The 20,650-nt window shown below is 50.1% G+C and overlaps 1 protein-coding gene across 8 annotated transcripts in view; it reads left to right on the top strand.

Moving 5' to 3' along the window:
- Positions 1 to 17,510, top strand: part of SLC25A27 (solute carrier family 25 member 27) — a 55,605-nt gene extending 38,095 nt beyond the window's left edge. For 6 of the 8 annotated variants that reach the window (XM_039530673.1, XM_039530675.1, XM_039530671.1 and 3 more), the window contains exons 6-9: positions 3,108 to 3,192; positions 13,259 to 13,351; positions 13,817 to 13,919; positions 15,779 to 17,510. In XM_039530673.1, coding sequence (XP_039386607.1) covers positions 3,108 to 3,192; positions 13,259 to 13,351; positions 13,817 to 13,919; positions 15,779 to 15,850 — 353 coding nt within the window. In that variant the 3' untranslated portion in view covers positions 15,851 to 17,510. The other 2 variants (XM_039530672.1, XM_039530677.1) reach the window with 2 other exon arrangements.
- The last annotated feature ends 3,140 nt before the right edge of the window (positions 17,511 to 20,650 follow it).

Raw genomic sequence — 20,650 nt, 5'->3', positions numbered from 1 at the left:
GAAGACCAGGTTGGCTGTCAGAACAGCTAAAGAGTGGTGGAATTCTTGTGTAGAAACTCTCACCTGTGGTTAAACGTTTTACGCGATGTATGCCTGTGTTGCTGAGATTGGTCACTAGAGGGTTCTCATGTCTAGGGTCTCTCTCTCTCTCTTACACACACACACACACACACACACACACACACACACACACACACACACACACACACACACACACACACACACACACACACACACACACACACACACACACACACACACACACACACACTTTAATTTAGTCTTTCCATCCCTCAGAACAAAAGCTATACCAATTCAGACTTCCTTACATTTACTTACATCTGTTTACTAACATGTAACTTCTACCACCATACACATTTGGCCTGAAAAACACTATAAAGTAGGGTTGTCGATTAATTGCAGTTAACTCACGTGATTAACTCAAAAATATTAATTGCAATTAAAAAAATTAATTGTGATGAATCGCCGTTTTAATCGCACTGTTAAACAATAGAATACCAATTGAAATTTATTAACTATTTTGGATGTTTTTCTGTATTCTCATATATATTTGTATTCTGTGTTGTAATTGAAATCAGTGTATTATTTTTTATTACAAATATTTGCACTGTAGAAATGAAAAATAGTATTTTTCAGTTCACCTCATACAAGTACTGTAGTGCAGTCTTTGTCGTGAAAGTGCAACTTACAAATGTAGATTCTTTTTTTTTCTGTTACATAACTGCACTCAGAACCAGGGCCGGCTCTAGACCCCAGCGCGCCAAGCACGCGCTTGGGGCGGCATGCCGGCGGGAGGGCGGCAGGCGGCTCCGGTGGACCTCCTGCAGGGTGCCTGCGGAGGGTCTGGTCGTCCGGCGGCTCCGGTGGACCTGCCGCAGGCATGCCTGCGGAGGGTCCGCTGGTCCCGCGGCTCGGGTGGACCTCCCGCAGGCATGCCTGCGGATGCTCCACCGGAGCTGCGGGACCAGCGGACCCTCCGCAGGCACGTCTGCAGAAGGTCCACCGGAGCCGCGGGACTGGTGACCGCCAGAGCGCCCCCCGCGGCATGCCGCCCTGCTTGGGGCGGCGCAATTGCTAGAGCCGCCCCTGCTCAGAACCAAAACAGTGTAAAACTTCATAGCCTACAGGTCCACTCAGTCCTACTTCTTGTTCAGCCAGATGGTAAGACAAACAAGTTTGGTTACATTTGCAGGAAATAATGCTGCCCTCTTCTTATTTACAATGTCACCAGAAAGTGAGAACAGGTTTTTGCATGGCACTTTTGTAGCCGGCATTGCAACGTATTTACGTGCCAGATATGCTAAACATTCATATGACTCTTCATGCTCCGGCCACCATTCCAGAGGACATGCTTCCATGTTGATGATGCTCATTAAAAAAAGAATGCATTAATTAAATTTGTGACTGAACTCCTTGGGGGAGAATTGTATGTCCCCATCTCTGTTTTACCTGCAGTCTGCCATATATTTCATGTTATAGCAGTCTCAGATGATGACCCAGCACATGTTCATTTTAAGAACACTTTCACTGCAGATTTGACAAAACGCAAAGAAGATATCAATGTGAGATTTCTAAAGATGGCTACAGCACTCGACCCAAGGTTTAAGAGTCTGAAGTGCCATCCAAAATCTGAGAGGGACGAGGTGTGAAGTATGCTTTCAGAAATCTTAAAAGAGCAAATCTTAAAGAAGCCTTAAAAGAGACATCTTAAAGAAAAACTACAGAACCCGAACCACCAAAAAAGAAAATCAACCTTCTGCTGGTGGCATCTGACTCATATGATGAAAATGAACATGCATCGGTCCGCACTGCTTTGGATTGTTATGAAGCAGAACCCATCATTAGCATGGACGCATGTCCCCTGAAATGGTGGTTGAAGCACGAAGGGACATGTGAATCTTCAGCGCATCTGGCACCTAAATATCTTGTGACACTGGCTACAACAGTGCCATGCCACCGCCTGTTCTCACTTTCAGGTGATATTGTAAACAAGAAGCAGACAGCATTATCTCCTGAAAATGTAAACAAACTTGTTTGTCTGAGCGATTGGCTGAACAAGAAGTAGTGCTGAGTGGACTTGTAGGCTCTAAAATTTTACATTGTTTTATTTCTGAATGCAGGGTTTTTTTGTACATAATTCTACATTCATAAGTTCAGCTTTCATGATAAAGAGATTGCACTACAATACTTATGTTAGATGAATTGAAAAATACTATTTTATTTTACAGTGCAAATATACTTGTAATCAAAAATAAAGTGAGCACTATACACTTTGTATTCTGTGTTGTAATTGAAATCAATATATTTGAAAATGTAGAAAACATCCAAAAATATATAAATAAACGGTATTCTATTGTTTAAGTGTAATTAATCACAATTAATTTTTTTAATTGCTTGACAGCCCTACTATAAAGTACTAAGGAAGTCAGCATGGTTCTGTAGATAAAGCACCAAATCTAAGGTCAGGACACCTGTCTTCTATTCCTAAATCTACCATTAATTTTCTAGGACACTACTGGTCTTCATTTAAATCCTTAGTTACTTTAACTTACACTTCCTTCCAACCCCTCAAGTTATCCCAATTTAGACTCTCTTATGCCCTCTATTGTCATTTTTGCCATTTGCAAAGTGGGGATAATGGTGCTTACCCAGGTAAAGAAAAGTGATAGAGAAGTGGGGAAAAAAATCCTTTTTAGAGTTATGTGAATGTTTCCAATTTTGTTTGACAACATTTTTGCCCAATTTCCCCTTGGAATTTTGTTTTCCAAGTTACTGTTTTCACGTTAAACAGGAGGAGAGGTGGGTGGTTTCAGGAAGAGAGAGAGTTCAGTTACTCTATATGCATACTCCAATAATATGTTTTGTGATGGAGGCAGTGGGAAAGCAGAGAGGAGGCTCTGGATGTAGCTGATGGTAGTAGTAAAGGGGAACAGGGTATATGCCAGCCTGGTGCAAGTCTTGTAGTCAATAGTTTACACCAGGGATTTATTTAGCTCAGGTCTTTATCACCTAAATCAATAACAAGGAGCCTGAATACCATGTAACTTCTCATTTATGCTTATTTCCACTAATTACTCTCTTTGCAGATCTGACTACTTATGACTCAGTGAAACACTTTTTACTTCTGAACACACCCCTTCAGGACAATAGTGTGACTCACAGCATTGCAAGGTGCCTTATTATTTTATTATCCCCTCCCACATCTCTAAGGAGATAACTTTTAGCCACAAGCTAATCACTCAGTGATGTTATAATTTTCAGGACAGTCACATTGCTGCTTCCCTCTGTCGTCCAATTATTGCTTCTTCAGAGGTATCCATAACAGGGTACTCAACTGCGACCTGGGAACGTGGGTTCTATTCCCAGCTCTGCCAGTAACTTGCTGTGTAAGTGTGGGCAAGTCACTTCGCTTCTTGTTGCTTCAGTTACCCATGTGGTACTTACCCAATGTTGCAAAGCACTTTGAGATTGCATATGAAAGTGCTAAATTATACACTATATTTGGAATTCTGTGACTAAGTATTCCACCTGGAGGTAGAGCACAAGCAGGCAGAGAATAGACAGTAGCTGACCAGTAACCAAAAAGCAAGAACTGAATGGGAACTATTAGAACAGGAGACGCATCTAGTGTTGATAGGTGTCTCCATGGTGAAGAATTTGATCCTAGGCAGAAGTGGGCCAGATGTAGAGCAGTGGTCTCCAAAGTGGGGTGCGCAAGAGGATCCTTGGGGGTGCACAGGAGGAGGAGCATTTTTTTTTTTTTTGCTTCATCAGTTTGAGCAGGAGTCCGAGCGCCTTTTTTTTTGGCTTTGGCAAAAATGGTAGAGCTGTCGTGGCAGGGGGTGCGTGCTCAAAAAATTTTTACTGATAGGGGTACGCGATCAAAAAAGTTTGGAGACCACTGATGTAGAGAATAGGATGGTATACTGCCTCTTGAGCACCCAGACAAATAATATTCCAATAAAGGTGTCAGTATCCGAAATGATCCTAAGGAAAGAGGAAAGAAGGGATAGTCTTGCAGTTTAGGCAATGGTCTGGGACTCAGGAAATCTGTTTCTCCCCATCTCATTCCATCTGCTCAATGGAAGGAATATTAAAATCAGACACACTGTAGATGGCTCTCTGGGCCTCTCTCCATAGGCTGTCTTTAACTATGTACATATGCTGCTTCTCTGGAGACCAATGTATCTGTGTGTATGGAAAAATTAGGTCTGGTAGGGTTAGGTCCTAAACTACTTTATCTGCATTTCGTCTTCTGCCCTCTACATGTACATGGCAACTCTTCATAATAAGCACATAGGGCTTTATCTCTGGGACATGAGCCCTCTCCAGGGCTTAGGAAATTTGTGGTTCTTCTTCGAGTGATTGCTCCAATGCATTCCAGTTAGGTGTGCGCGCCGCGCGTGCACGGCTTCTCCGGAACTTTTTCCCCTAGCAACCCCGGCGGGCCGGCTGGGCGCCCCCTGGAGTGGCGCCGCTATGGCGCTAAATATATACCCCAGCCGGCCCGTCCGCTCCTCAGTTCCTTCTTACCGCCCGTGACGGCCGGTCGGAACTGTGGAGTGCTCTCTGCCCTCCACCACCCTAGCCTTCACTCTTCGTTTTTTGTATATATATAGTTAGTTGTATAGTTAGTGTTTCAATTGTTAGAGTTATCTTAGTGTAGTTGTTCTAGGTAGTAGTTGGTTAAGGGGGGTTTCCCCCCCCTTTTCCCTCCCCGGTGCGGGCTCATGCCCAGGGCACCGGGCTTCAAGCCCTGCGCTGTGTGCCAAAAGCCTATGCCCGTTGGCGATCCACACGACGCTTGCCTCCGTTGCCTCGGAGAGGGACATCGCACCGACAAGTGCGTTATATGTTCTGCTTTTAAGCCACGGACACGCAAAGAACGGGACCACAGGCTTAAGCAGATACTTATGGAAGCGTCGCTCCAACCGGCGGCACCAGCGACGCCGGCACCGAGAACCTCCTCGGTTCAGAGCGCACCAGCGGCACCGGGCCGCCCCGGTACCGAGGTCCCGCAGGCCCCACCCCCGGCGCCGAAGACCCGACACCGCTCGCTCTCGCCGGCGAGGAAGCGTAGACTCGCCAAAGCCGTAGCTAAGTCCCGTGCTGAGGACTCAGCTAAAGTGCTTCTGCCGCCTGCGCCCCCGGTGGTGACTGCGCGCAAGGCAGATACTGTGCCGTTGACTCCGCCAGGTCCGCCGAGTCCGGCACCGCCGCGCTCCCCGGTGCCGTCCGGAGTTGAGCCAAGGCTGCCGACGACGCCGGAGATGTACTCCGCCGCACGAGAGCTGATTCAGCTCGTAGAGGCACCGAGCCTCCGGCCCCCGGCACCGCCGGTGCGGGCTGTTCCGTCGGCTGGAAAACCGGCGAGGATGGTCCGGCCACCATCTGTGGACCACCGGCACGGTCGGCACTCTCGGTCCCGCTCGCGCTCCAGGACCCGTCGCCGCTCACCGTCCAGCCGATCGAGATCTCGGCACCGCTCCCCATCGCGGTACCGCTCGCCATCTCGCCGCCGGTCGCAGTCCCGGTACCGATCGTCATCCCGGTACCGGTCGCACTCCCGGCACCGGTCAAGGTCCCGATCTCCGTCGCGTCGGCGCAGCCGGAGGTCCCCGTCCCGGCACCGTTCCCGACACCGGAACTCCCGCAGCCGCTCCCGGCACCGCAGGTCCGGCTCCCGGTCGAGCTCCCGGAACCGGTCGAGCTCCCGGCACCGCGGGGGCCGTTGGTCGAGGTCTCCCTCCCGGTACCGGACAGACGGACACCGGGCCTCCAGACCATCGGGCAGTATCCCACAAGCCTCGGTTTCGGGCTCCGCCCCACCCTGGCCGTCTCGTCCGGCATCGGTCGCCTCTGGCGCGGACGGCACCGGCTCATTGCCGCCAACCCCACACGACCACCCTCAAGGGGCTCAGCAGTGGGGATTCTGGGTGCCCTGGGGTCATCACGAAGCGCAAGGCATTCCGCTTCCCCCACGAGACATCGCCGCGGAGCGCAGGGTGCCCGAAGCGTCGATCAGTCGCCCTCCGGGGTCACCTCCCCGCGAGCCCTTGATGCCGCGGGACCACCAGGCCCCCGTCCAGCCTGACCTGGCTGAGGCGCCTCTAACGACCCCTCCCGTGGAGGCCATCGGACAAGCAATGTCCTCGTCATCGTCCCCGGACGAAGCGGTGGCTGGGACTTCTGCCAAAGACCCGCCCCCCATTGACCTTAAAGCCCACCAGGAACTACTCCGTCGGGTGGCGACGGCCATGGGCCTTCCGGTGGCAGAGGTCCAGGAGGATGAGGACCCCATAACTAATGTGGTCGGTTCGGACACTCCAGTGCGCGTGGCACTGCCTTTTGTGAAGACCATACAAAAGAACGCGGCCACGCTCTGGCAAACACCCGCGTCCATCCCTCCCACTGCGCGGGGGGTAGAGCGGAAGTACTCAGCCCCCCCCACGGGCTATGAGTACTTATACTCGCACCCAACCCCGGACTCGCTTGTCGTGCAGTCTGTGAATGGCCGTGAACGGAACGGTCAACCGGCCCCGGCGCCCAAATCCAAGGACGCTCGGAGGATGGACCTGCTAGGCCGTAAAGTCTACGCCGCGGGCGGCCTGCAGATGCGCATAGCCAACCAAATGGTCCTCCTGGCCAGGTATGTGTTTGACATCATGACATCCCTGGCAAAATACACCGAACTTCTGCCGACAACTTCCCGCCAGGAGTTCTCGGCGATGCTCGAGGAAGGAAAGACGTCCTCACGTTCGTCCATTACGGCGGCCCTCGACGCGGCGGACTCGGGGGCGCGGACAATAGCGACAGGGGTGACGATGCGTCGCATCTCATGGCTGCAATCCTCTACGCTCCCACAAGAGGTGCAGTACACGCTGCAGGACCTGCCGTTTGACACGAAAGGCCTATTCTCCGAGAAGACCGATTCGCGGATACAGACCTTGAAAGATGGGCGTATTGCCATACGAACTCTTGGCATGCACACGCCGGCTCCGCAACGCAGGTCTTTCCGGCAGCAGGCCCCTCGGTCCTTCCCGCAGCAGCGTTACCGTCCGTACACGTCTAGACGTCAGGGACAGAATCACCGGCGGCCTTCGGGTAACCGTCGCAACCAGTCCCAGGCCTCTTCCAAGGGCCCGCAAGGGTCCAAGCAGGCCTTTTGATGGGACGCCCGAGGACGGCCCATCACTCTCCACCTCGGATCCTCCCCGTTTGTTTTCCAACCGCCTCTCCTATTTTCGTCCTGCGTGGTCCCGCATAACATCGGACAGCTGGGTTCTTCAGACTGTCCAGTCGGGATACCGTCTACAGTTTGTTTCGCCCCCTCCTTCCCACCCACCCTCCCTGTCCCTCTTCAGGGACCCATCTCACGAGCAAGTCCTCCTGCAAGAGGTCCAGACTCTACTGAGCGTGGGTGCCATAGAGGTAGTGCCTCCAGACAGACGGGGCAGGGGATTCTATTCCCGTTATTTCCTCATCCCCAAGGCGAAAGGAGGGTTACGTCCTATTCTGGACCTTCGCGAGCTGAACAAATACCTGCTCAAGCCCAAGTTTCGCATGGTCACCTTGGGGACCATCATTCCCTCTCTGGATCCGGGAGATTGGTTTGCCGCCCTCGACATGAAGGACGCTTACTTCCATGTCGCAATTTACCCCCCTCACAGGCGCTTCCTTCGGTTCCTAGTCAACAAAGACCACTACCAGTTCGCCGTGTTACCTTTCGGACTTGCCACGGCACCGAGGGTGTTTACAAAGTGCATGGCAGTGGTAGCAGCAGCCCTCCGCAGGCGCCAGATCCACGTCTACCCCTATCTGGACGACTGGTTGATTCGGGGGCAGTCGCAGGGGCTAGTGCAGCGACAGGTGGTGGAAATCCTGTCCCTCTTTCAACACCTCGGACTGCTTGTCAATGCCGAGAAGTCTACCTTGCTCCCAGCACAGCGGGTGGAGTTCATCGGCGCAATCCTCGACTCCTCGGTGGGCCGCGCCTGCCTGCCGCGGTCTCGGCACCTGACAATGGTCTCCCTCATCCGGGAGCTGGTCAACTTTCCGACCACGACGGTGCGGTCATGCCTCCGCCTCCTCGGTCACATGGCATCGTGTACATATGTCACCGCGTACGCGCGACTCCACCTCCGTCCGTTCCAGTCGTGGCTGGCGTCGGTGTACCGCCCGCACTGCGACCACATCGACATGGTGGTCACGGTCATGAGACCGACCCTCGAGTCCCTCCGCTGGTGGCTAGACCCAGAGATTGTCTGCGCTGGAGTGCCGTTCCACCCTCCTCGTCCGTCCGCGACGCTGACCACGGACGCCTCGGCACTCGGTTGGGGGGCCCACCTGGGAGGCCTTCACACTCAAGGCCTCTGGTCGCCCCAGGAGCTCGCTCTCCACATCAATGTCCGCGAGCTCCGGGCGATCCGTTTTGCATGTCACGCCTTTCGGACCAACCTGCAAGGCCGCTGGGTGACAGTATTCACGGACAACACAACAGCTCTAGCCTACGTGAACAAGCAGGGCGGAGCTCGCTCGTCCCCCCTCTGCAAGGAGGCGATCCTCCTCTGGGACTTCTGCGTGACCCACTCCATTCACCTGGAAGCGTCCTTTCTTCCGGGAGTGCAGAACACGCTAGCCGACCGCCTCAGCAGGTCGTTTCTCTCCCACGAGTGGTCCCTCCGTCCCGACGTTGTACACACGATTTTCCAGAGGTGGGGGTTTCCCCGGGTCGACCTCTTCGCCTCCAGGGCGAACAGGAAGTGTCTCCAGTTCTGCTCGTTCCGAGGGCACTCGCCGGGATCTCTGTCCGACGCCTTCCTCTATCCGTGGCAGACTCACCTCCTCTATGCCTTCCCTCCGTTTCCGCTAGTGCACAGAGTGCTCCAGAAGCTTCGGAGGGATCGAGCCACCATGATACTCGTGGCTCCGGCCTGGCCGCGGCAGCATTGGTACACCCTGCTGCTCGAGCTCTCCGTTCGGGAGCCCATCACCCTCCCATTGTGGCCGGACCTCATCACACAGGACTTCGGCAGACTCCTCCACCCCAATCTGCAATCTCTCCATCTTACAGCCTGGTTCCTGCGTGGTTGACCCACGCAGAGAGGGGATGTTCGGCAGCCGTACAGCAGGTCCTGCTTGAAAGTAGAAAGCCTTCCACCCGTACTACATACATGGCAAAATGGAAGAGGTTCGCGCTCTGGTGTGACCAGCAGGGGCTCAACCCATTCGTGGTACCCATCACTACCATCCTGGACTACCTATGGTACCTTAAGGAGCAGGGTCTGGCGGTTTCCTCGTTGAGAGTCCACCTCGCCGCGGTGTCCGCCTTTCGTCCGTCGACGGAGGGTCGGACCATTTTTGCCAATCCGATGGTCTCCCGCTTCCTGAAGGGCCTCGACCGCTTATACCCGCCGGTGCGTCGCCCCGCCCCGACCTGGGACCTGAACCTCGTCCTGGCCAGACTCACGGGTCCTCCATTCGAGCCTATGGCCACGTGTTCTCTCCTCTACCTCTCCTATAAGACGGCCTTCCTGGTTGCCATAACATCGGCAAGGAGAGTCTCGGAGCTACGAGCATTGACGGTGGGCCCTCCCTATACCGTCTTCCACGCGGATAAGGTGCAACTTCGCCCTCACCCGGCCTTCCTACCAAAGGTGGTCTCGGCCTTCCACCTTAATCAGGACATCTTCCTCCCGGTCTTCTTCCCGAAGCCCCACGCCGCCCGGAGCAACAGCTCCACACCCTCGACGTCCGTAGGGCGCTGGCGTTTTACATCGACCGGACAAGGCCTTTTCGGCGTTCCACCCAGCTCTTCATCGCAGTCGCTGATCGCATGAAGGGCGAGCCAGTCTCTACCCAACGCATTGCCTCCTGGGTGACCCAATGCATCCGGTCATGCTACGAGCTAGCTCACGTGACTCCATGCCGACTCACCGCTCACTCTACGAGAGCGCAAGCCTCGTCCGCCGCCTTCCTGAGCCATATTCCCATCCAGGACATCTGCAGAGCGGCTACCTGGTCTTCGGTCCACACCTTCGCCTCCCACTACGCGTTGGTGCAGCAATCTAGAGACGACGCAGCCTTCGGCTCTGCGGTTCTACACTCCGCCACGTCTCACTCCGACCCCACCGCCTAAGGTAAGGCTTGGGATTCACCTAACTGGAATGCATTGGAGCAATCACTCGAAGAAGAAAAGACGGTTACTCACCTGTAGTAACTGGTGTTCTTCGAGATGTGTTGCTCCAATCCATTCCAGACCCGCCCTCCTTCCCCACTGTCGGAGTAGCCGGCAAGAAGGAACTGAGGAGCGGACGGGCCGGCTGGGGTATATATTTAGCGCCATAGCGGCGCCACTCCAGGGGGCGCCAGCGCCCGCCGGGGTTGCTAGGGGAAAAAGTTCCGGAGAAGCCGTGCACGCGCGGCGCGCACACCTAACTGGAATGGATTGGAGCAACACATCTCGAAGAACACCAGTTACTACAGGTGAGTAACCGTCTTTTTCTTTTGCTTACTATTTTACCCACCTTGAAATTCTCCTTGGCGGGGAGTCATCCCCAGTTCTTACATTCAGTGCTATGGCTGACCTAAGCAGAATTGCGTTATATATGTATGTGTAATCAATTCATGACCCAGATATTAACAGGTTCAGTAGCAGCATGTTCTCCCCAGTTATAGAAATCGTGAATGTGTCATGCAGATAACTCTCTTTCCAGTTGATTTTATTTGGTCCTTAAATTGTTTTTTTTTTTCCCCTCAGTCCTGGCACAATTTAGGTCCTAGAATCATAGGATCAGATCTGCAGCTGGGGAAAACTGGTATAGCTACATTGACGTCGGTGTGGCTATGACAATTTAAACCAGCAAAGAGTATGGCCCATAACATAATAAAAAAAGATTATCTGACCCCTCATCTCTGCCAGTGCAGGATTCTTCCCTTTTCTAGATTTTTCTAGTGCTTTGTCCAGTCTAATTTTAAATATGCCAAACAGTGAGATAGAAGAATACCAACCCTAATATGTCAGGATATAAAACAAACACTAACTCTTTGGGACTAGGAAGAAACTTCTCCTTCTGGCATGATATTGCATAATTGTCCATTATGGTGCTTTTATATTTTCCTTTGAAGTATCTGGCCCTGTCAAAGATTGGCTCCTAAACTAGAAAGACCATTAATTTCACAGAGTATCTCACTTCTGGTGTTTTCCAATCACTTTGGCTGACAGAATCATAGAGGGGGGAACTAGAGAGGTCATCTAGTCTCTTCCCTTCTCCCCCTACACTGAGGTGAGCCAAAGTATACATAAACCATCCCTGACAGGTGTTTGTCTAACCTGTTCTTAAAAACCTCCAGTGATGGATTACACGACCTCCCTTGGTCACCTATTCCAGTATTTAACTATATTAGGGGGAAAATTCTAACTAGATCTCCCTTGATGCAGATTAAGCTGATTACTTCTTGTCTTACCTTCAGTGGACAGGGAACACAATTGATCACTGTCCTCTATGACAGCCCCTTAACATATCTGAAGACTTACCAGGGCCCCCTTTTGTCTTCTTTTCTCAAGACTAAACATGCCCAGTTCTTTTTGAACCTTCCCTCATAGGTCAGGTGTTCTAAATCTTTTATGATTTTTGTTGCTCTCCTTCAGAGGCTTTCCAGTTTTTCCCCTTCTTTCTTAAAGAGGGGTGCCCAAAAGTGGACACAGTACTGCAGCTGAGACCTCATCAATTCTAAGTAGAGCAGAACAATTACCTCCTATGTGTCTTACACATGACACTCTGTTAATACACTTGAAAAAATAGTAGCTTTTTTCACAACTGCATGACATTTTTGGCTCATTCAGTTTGTGATGCACTGTAATCCCGATGGTTGCCTTAATTTCACTAGTCACACATATCCAAAATTACAAGACTTTAAATGGATTAGTCTTGCATTTTGGGAGTTGTTAGTGATGGGCCAGATCCTTGGCTGCTGTAAATCAGTATAGCTCCATTAAAGTCAGTGAAGCAATGCTAATTTATTCCAGTTACCTTTCATTATTCCATCTGATCTTTATTCATTTTTCCTCTGTCCCAGTATAACCTACTGTTCTATTCTGTTGTATTCTTGGCTCCATAGAACTATTATGGTGTGTGATTCTACAGTACCTACATACACTATTTTCCCAGAGAGAGTTTCCTGGTGTTTGAGTATTTGTGCATGTAGTTCCCTTAAGAAGGTCCCATGCTCCACAAGATTTCCAGCTGTACTTCAAGGATATGTACTACCTCATGATGACTTGTGCCTCCTGATACTGCGGGGGGAGGGGGCACAATCTAAAGGGAGGACACATGACCACTCCAAGTGTTTCCTCTGCCCAGCGAACTCCCTGCCCTGCACCCTACCTGGGGCCGCCCCGCTCTCCCCACCCCAGCAGTTACCTGTGGGGATGGGAGAGGCTCGGTCCTTTTCCTGGTGCACCTCTCCAAGCATGTTCAGAACCTGTCCCTGGCAGCTGGGCCCGGGCAAGGAGCAGGATGGAGCCGCTTCTCACAGCAGCTGAAACTGGCCACTCCGGGTCGCTGACTCTGTGCAGTACAGTGGCTGCCAGAGAGAACCTGGCTGGGGCGGCGGACCAGGCTGGCCCACCCCCTCTGCTCCCCGCCAAGCCTGGCTGCCCAAGACAAGGGCTGAGCAAGCTGGAGCCCTCCCTCCCCCATCACATTTCTGGCTTGCTTGGGCCCAGTCCCTGGCAGCCTGGCCCAGGTGGGGAGCAGAGGGGGCAGGGCAGGCCACTGCCCTAGCCAGGCTCTCTCACAGGCAGCTGCTGTGCTGCACAGAATTGCTGGTCCTGTCCTTTCTGCTCCCTGCCCAGGCTCGGCTGCCAGGGCCAGGGTGGAGCTTGCCGGAGCGCAGGCACAGCAAGAGAAGGGAGCCCCTCTCCCTTCCTCCACCAAGCAGAAATCTAAGGGGGCACTTGACCCCGCATACCGCCCTATACATTGTGCATGCCTCACATTGTACCAGTGAAGCCAGGGAAACTGATTCTGAGTGGAGATAGGAGTGCCAGAGCTGAGACAATTTTTCCCAGCTCTGTCCTAACTGGGAAACCCACATTAAGTTATGAGGCATTAATCATGGTTTAATGACAATAGCCCTAAAAATGTCTTTATTTTGTAAACTGAGATCTAGGTGGTTGAATTGGGATGATAAACCTTGATATGTTTTTTCTTCAAATAGTGTTTTTTATTGATAGTGTGTGTTCTGGCCTGGTAGCTGCTATCCTGGGAACTCCTGCTGATGTTGTCAAAACACGGATAATGAACCAACCAAGAGATAAACAGGGAAGGTATGGATATTTCTGAGAGGGTATTTCCCAACTTAAGTAGTAATTTGGGACCTGAACTGAACTCCCCATGAAGTCAATGGAAAGATTCACATTGATTTATTTGATACATCCGGCCTTGGAGCTCTAGTCTACTCTTATTGTTCTGCTTTACTCTTGGTGTTTATTTTTGCCTATAAAAACTATTTTTGTAGTAATGGTCCATAGCTATACTTTAAACTAAGTGAGAACTTTACATATAGTTTACTTTTGGGGCTGAATTAATCCCTGGTATAGCTTCATTGACTTCAGTGAGTCTACGCCAGAGATCTTGTTTCTACATGTAACCTTTCATAGGAACTACCCTGATGGAAGATGTGGGGGTATTATATTGGGCGGGGATGATGGTGCTGAAATACTTTCATTTCCTACAGTCTACTTGTGTATTTGTAACACCAACTTCATTTTGTTCTCCTTCCTCATTGCTAGAGGACTGCTGTATAAGTCTTCTGCAGACTGCTTGATTCAGGCTATACAAGGTGAAGGATTTATGTCTCTATACAAAGGCTTTTTACCAACCTGGATGCGAATGGTAAATGACTTTTCCTCTTTTAGTATCAGAGGGGTAGCCGTGTTAGTCTGGTTCTGTAGAAGCAGCAAAGAATCCTGTGGCACAATTCTTTACAACTAGATAGTTTGTAATGCAGTGTTGTACAACTACAGGGGTTCCTTCGATGCGTTAAGAGTCTTACCCTGCCAGGTGCTGAATGCCTTCAATTCCCATTGACTTTGCTGGGAACTGAAGTTGGAGTGCTTTGCAGGAGGCACTCAGCACCCTGCAGGATTGGATCCTAAAACAATTAGAGAACTACACAGAATATCTTACAGCAATACTGACATTAAAATATGTATTTCATAGTCCTTTGTTGCATTTACTATATCATTAAACTTGGAAAATATTAATATGAGGTTTTTAAAATAAAGTGAATTAGTGTGCATTCTTAGTACACTAGTCATTTACTAGTCATGGAGGCATGAACCCAAGCCTTGCTTACGGTTACATGGGAAAGACTGGTCTCTGTGTTTAAATACCTTCATGATAGGCACCATAAAAACTCCTTAGCTAGATTAGAGTTCTCATTTGTCCACTCCACCAACCAACCACATTGGCTGACATGACCGTTAGTGTTTGCTCAGAAAAGGTTCCAGGCCTGGAATAATAGGGATGTTGCAGATCAAGATTGATGTGTACTGACAGAGCTTTGTGTCTGGCTATATGCCTGCCTTCACTCATCCTGAATTGTCAAGTTCTCAGATCTCATAAGCCATGTGCTTGTCTACACAGGGAAGCAGACAGGCATAGCTATAGCGGGATAATGATTCTGCTAAAGCCATCTCAGTGTAACTCTCTGTGTGGATACTATATTCCAAAACAAATGTGATTTTATTATTCTGATTGCCCCAGTCTTCTTGTCCAACCACTCTCACCTCCTCACCTCCCCCAAGCTCCTTGTTCCAGTCTCCCCCTCTTCTGGGTCCTTGACCAATGTCAGTCTTCTACCCACTCACTTATTCTCAATCCCCTGGTTCCTTTTCCCCAGCTCCCAGTCTCCTTTGCCAACTAGTCCCAGTCCCACTGGCACCAATCTACTCCCCCCACTTCCCTTCCCACACAGTCTGACTCTTGTTCTCTGCATTCAAGTCAAGCAGCTTCCTCTTTCAGGTACCTGGGCACCAGCAAAGAGAGCACAGGAAAGAAAATCTTTCTGTCTCAGTTCCTGTGCCTGGTATCACAGCAGCTAGAAAGAACAATTGCCAGGAAAGTCCTGCTTAGCTACTGTATCCCTGGGCTAGACTATGCCCAGTACAGATGGAATCTTCAGAGAATTTAGCAGCCAAACTCTAACAAGTCTCTATTGAGCATGTGCCAACTGAGATTTTTTTCAAAGGTTTAGAATTTGGCCAATTTTGGGTGGTTTTTCATAGAAAAAACCAAAAGCACATCCCTGACACAGACAAGCACCCTATCAAATTTCAATTCCTTTCTCCAAAGTATGTTGGTTTAGAGCTGCTCATCTAAACAGTTGTAAGAATTTCTTTGACATGGACAAAACTATGTATTTTCCCTAATTTCATTTTTGGAAACAGCTGAACAATTTTTGCTGAAACTTTCTGAAAAAATTCAGCCTGCAGCAGATGCCTGGCACGGAAAATTTCAGCCCAAAGAGTTACATTTTAGCAAAATAAATTGGAAAGAGGGTCTTTATTGGAAAGGCTGGGCAACTTTAACTATAGGCAACATACAACACCCTCCATAAACTTCTTATAATCTAGCTAAGCAAACACATCAATATAGTTATGTGTTTATCCCTGTTAAACTGGCTAATGAATATTTACTAAAATGTTTCCTCTGTTCTAAATTTGTAATAATGTGTGTGGTTACTTTTGCAGGCTCCTTGGTCATTGGTATTCTGGCTTACCTATGAACAAATCAGAAGGATCTGCGGAGTTAGTTCTTTTTAAGATCTTGAAAGCGTATATTAATAATCACATAACAAATAAAACAGAATTGGAAATCCAGTAGATCATCAATAAAACACCCCATCCCTAAGGAAACTGGTTATTTTAGGAGCTGGCAATAGTCTCTCACCTTTAGGTCATCACTTCAAATTCAGTCTTGGTGATAGTGATTTAATATTACCTTCTGATTGTCACTTGTCAGACTACAGAACAGTAAAACCTGCCAAGAGCGATCACTCATGGGAGTTATCAAAAGTCGTCTCTTGTAAGAGGTGGTCACTCTTCAAAGGTTTGCACACGGGAGAGCATTGGCTGCTGGCTGGATGCCCTGCTTGGCTATTCTCACCAGCAGTGCCATCACCAGCAAAGTGCAGAAGTAAGGGTGGCCTGGTATGGTACACTAGACTCCTACTGATAAGTGAAGATCAGTTTCTCCTACAGGTTTGTGTTTATGAATGGGAGTAAAGAAAATGTGGTTGCTGGTTGCAGATGACAGGTCATCCCTCTTTACAGTTTCTTCGCAGTTAAATTATAGGGGAAAAACTTTCTGTGGCCTCTGCAAGTAGTCGCATGTGACAGGTGGTCTCGCTTCAGAGGTGGTTGCTAAAGCAGTGTATAGAGTTGGTGGTCTCCATGGCATAAGTGTCCATCACAAAAAGCACTACTCCCAACTAGCAATAAGTACCAGCCATGCTGAAAGATTCAGCAGAGGCAAAAATTACCTTCTTAATCCTAGAGAGGGCTCCTATAGCTGAGGATGAGACTTGATTGAGCTCTAGGTAGTTCTATAGAACATGTACCTTTTTAATCGTGCATTATACATGTTCTGTGGATAAATAAATGACTCGAGTGTAAATTTTGGAGCCTTTCATTAGAATTAGACACATACACACACACAATAAAGGAAAATCTCCTGTAGCTACCTCTTCATTAGAAGACTGTCATTTCTTAGCAAACCAAGCATTAAGTACTAGGTGCTGTAATAGTTTAATACAGTAGATTCAGCTGTGCAGACCTGGCCTCAGATATGTTTGATATAACACGTGAAAGAAATTGATAGGCTCAACTTATTTCTCAATGGATGTATACCCACTTCACACCACCACTACCTGTTTGGACGCACTACTGTGCTATTGATGAAATTCACCAGTACAGAGGGAATCACAATGACTAGAGACTGCTTAAGTCCCACAGCAGGTCTTTTGGACAGAGGTGTCTTTTGAGAACCCCAGTGGCAAGTTAGCAGGTCAGGACTAATTTGTACCAGCAGAACTTTGTGTAAAAACATGTATAGTACCTGCCCTCAGTCTGCCTCGATCAGGGGCGGGCAAACTTTTTGGCCTGAAGGCCGCATCTGGTTTCCAAAATTGTATGGAGGGCCGGTTAGGGGAGGCTGTGCCTCCCCAAACAGCCAGGCGTGGCCTGGTCCCCGCCCCCTATCCAACACCCCCCCCCAGCTTCTTGCCCCCTGATAGCCCCCCGTCCCCTGACGGCCCCCCTGGGACTCATGCCCCATCCAACCCTCCGCGTTCCCTGTCCCGACAGCTCCTGGACCCTCTGCCGCCCCATCCAACCCCCCGTCTCCTTCCTGACTGCCCCCCGGGACTTCTGCCCCATCCAACTATCCCTTCTCCCTGTCCTCCCCCAGAACCCCTGCCCGTGACTGCCCCCCGCTGCTCCATCCAAGCCCCTCTCTCCTTCCTGACTGCCCTCCCGGGACCCCTGCCCCCATTCAACCCCCCTGTTCCCTGCCCTCTGACCACTCCGACCCCATCCACACCCCTGTGACCACCACCCCGAACTCCCCTGCCCGCTATCCAACCCCCCCCCCCGCTCTCTGCCCCCTTACCACGCTGCCTGGAGCACCAGTGGCTGGTGGCGCTACAGCTGTGCCGCCCAGAGCAGCAGAACAGGCAGCCGCCGCGCCACCCGGCTGGAGCCAGCCACACCACTGCGCAGCACAGAGCACCAGGTCAGGCTGCGGCTCTGCAGCTGCGCTGCCCCAGGAGCTCGCAGCCCTGCCACCCAGAGCACTGTGCCAGTGATGGGGCGAGCTGAGGCTGCGGGGGAGGGGGAACAGCAGGGGAGAGGCTGGGGGCAAGCCTCCCAGGGCAAGAGCTCAGGGGCTGGACAGGAGGGTCCTGCGGGCCACAGTTGCCCACCTCTGGCTACATGTTTCTGGATTCTCGATCATAAACACAAAATGTTTTCAATCTACAAATTGTTCAGTGATGTTATGAACATTTTGAGTATCTTAATCAGGGTGGATGGAAACTGAACAACATCCTGCAATTGGAGGATGAAAACTATAGCCTGTCTAACCAGACACCCTCCAAATGCTGTCTGGATTGCAGAGGAGAGGGGAGGATACAACCAGCTGACACTGGCCAACATTTGGACAGTGTGCTGGAACACAAAGTGCAAGCCTGCTCTGAAAAATTGCTCTGTAAAAATGTAAGGTCCTGTGTTCATGTCTCAGTGTCTTTGAAGTCAAATGTTTTCTGTTCATAAGTAGATTTTTTTTTCCTAACTGTCCTGACAACTCAACCTGAGTTCCTTATTTCTCACACATCATCACAATCAATAATAAATCTGCAGGCAAAATTCTGCCCTCACCTTCAGTGGCCCTGCAAGTCTGGCCACCCAAATAGACGTATCTGTGGATACACATAGGTAGCTATCTCTTCAGATGCTATGTTTACAGTCACTTTTCAGTGTATTACAGCATTTTGATGAAAGACACTGTTTGGCTCTTACTAAAGCTGTACCTAGAGAAGAAATATTTAAGGAAGAAACATAATGCTTAATAAAGTTTAATATTGATGGCAGGAATCTGGCATGCTTTATGTTTACAAATAAATTAAAATGTAAGTATTAAAAGTTGTAAATACATTAAGTGTCAAATACACTAATGCATAGTAATAAATGTTCAAACGTACACAGGCCACAATGTTCAAACGTAGGTTCCCAAAGTTAGACACTTAAATCCATTAGACATCTGAATAAACTGCTGATGTTCAGCCATGTAAAGTGACCATAATTCTTACTTCAGTGGGAAACTAAGCATCTCTGAAAATCAGGCCACTCTTATTAGGTGTTTAAAACAAAGCACCTACGTTTGATTTTTTTGGTGTACATTTATATGTGAAGCTACGATTTTTTCCACAGAGGTCGCGGAAGTCATGGAATCTGTGACTTCCAGCAACCTCCATGACTTCAGCCCATAGCAGCCTGGAGCTGCAAGGTCCCCCTGCCTGCAGGGAAATGCAGACAGTGGGGCCCCCCCAGAACTCTTGGGTCACTGCAGACAGTGGGAGTACCCCAGAGCTGCTGAGTGGTAGGGGGATCCTGGAGCTCCAAACCGCTACAGAATATTTTTAGAAAAAGTTATGGACAGGACACAGGCTTCCATTATTTTTTCTTTATTGCCCATGACTTTTACTAAAAATATCTGTGACAAAATCTTAACCTTGTTTATTCGTATTACTTGGTCAACATTGCCAATTATGTAGTGTATCAAATTTCTTGAAACAGTACATTTTAAAATGTGTTTAGACCTGCTGGCCTCATTTCTGAGCTGCATTCCCTCTCCTCTATGCCACAGAAATGCAGATAGATCATCCTATCTGGGAATTCCCCAGGCTAAGGATGACTCCCTGGAGATCATAGGCGTGGTGTAATACCCTTATACTCACTTGCCCCAGTTCAGCTCTGCTGCAGGAGTGTATCAGCTCTGGGATACAGACAGTTTGGTTTGTGCATTGGCTATTCTGGGCTGTTGCAGTGGCCCACAGACAGATGTGGGAAGCTGTTTAAGTTACAGCTGTCCCTATCCTGCTAATTTGCAAAACTACTTTATGACACCTAATGGCTAATTTTAGGATCTTATTGTCCTGTGTTTTTGGGGAGCTGGGCTTAGCACCCAGCCCTCAGCTTGTGTGCCTTAGAGAAATTTTACATGCTAACCATGTGATCCTGCTAGCAGAGGTGTAATACAGATTGCATCCACACAGAAACATGCTCCCAACTGTGCACTGACATCACAACCACTATTTGAACTAAGCAGCTGGGTGTGGCCCACAGACAATTCCCAGCACTTAACACTGAGCCCAAGTTGCAATTTACTAAGACAGGTCCCAGCATGAAATGCTTCACCCTGAGCAGTATGCAGTGCCAGGTCCCAGCATCCAACACTTCACCTTGACCTCAGGTAGTCTGTATGCGAGTCCCATCGAGTAATGCTTCACCCTGAGCCTGAGCTGCCTGGAGAGACAGCTCCCAGAATGCAATGCTTGCTCCTCAGCCCAGACAGCCTGTAAAAGCAGGTCCCTCCCAGCATGCAATGCTCTCCCCTGATGTCAAGTAGCACGTAAACAAGTCCCACATGTCCTGTTCCACCCCAGAGCCGCATGTCACGGCTTCCCTGGAGCCCAACACCTCTCAGCAAGAAATGCGTCCCCCTGAGCAGCCAGGGGCAGCCCATGAAGGCGACAGGGTGGGGCAGAGCCCAGCAGGAGGTGTGTGACCCAGAGCCTGGGGAGGCTGCCAGGCGCAGGCCTACCCCACCCAGCGCGCACCAAGGGCTATTTCTGGCCCTCACACCCTTCCGCCCCCGCTAACAGCAAGGGCCGCCCACCTGTTCTTACCCCCCTCCCGGGCAAAATGGACCGGACCAACGCCACCTCCCTCCTAACACAAACCTCGTTCGTTTAACGGACTTTACCGCCAGCGAAGCGCGCGGACCACCCGGCGGCGGCGGGAAGGGTCACGTGGGGGAAGAGCAGCCTATGACCGTGCAGCGCT

Source organism: Mauremys reevesii, linkage group 3 (genome assembly GCF_016161935.1).
Source record: "Mauremys reevesii isolate NIE-2019 linkage group 3, ASM1616193v1, whole genome shotgun sequence".
Taxonomy (NCBI): Eukaryota; Metazoa; Chordata; order Testudines; family Geoemydidae; genus Mauremys; species Mauremys reevesii.
The sequence above is the reverse complement of the archived record's forward strand: the minus strand, read 5'-3'. Positions and strand labels throughout refer to the sequence as shown.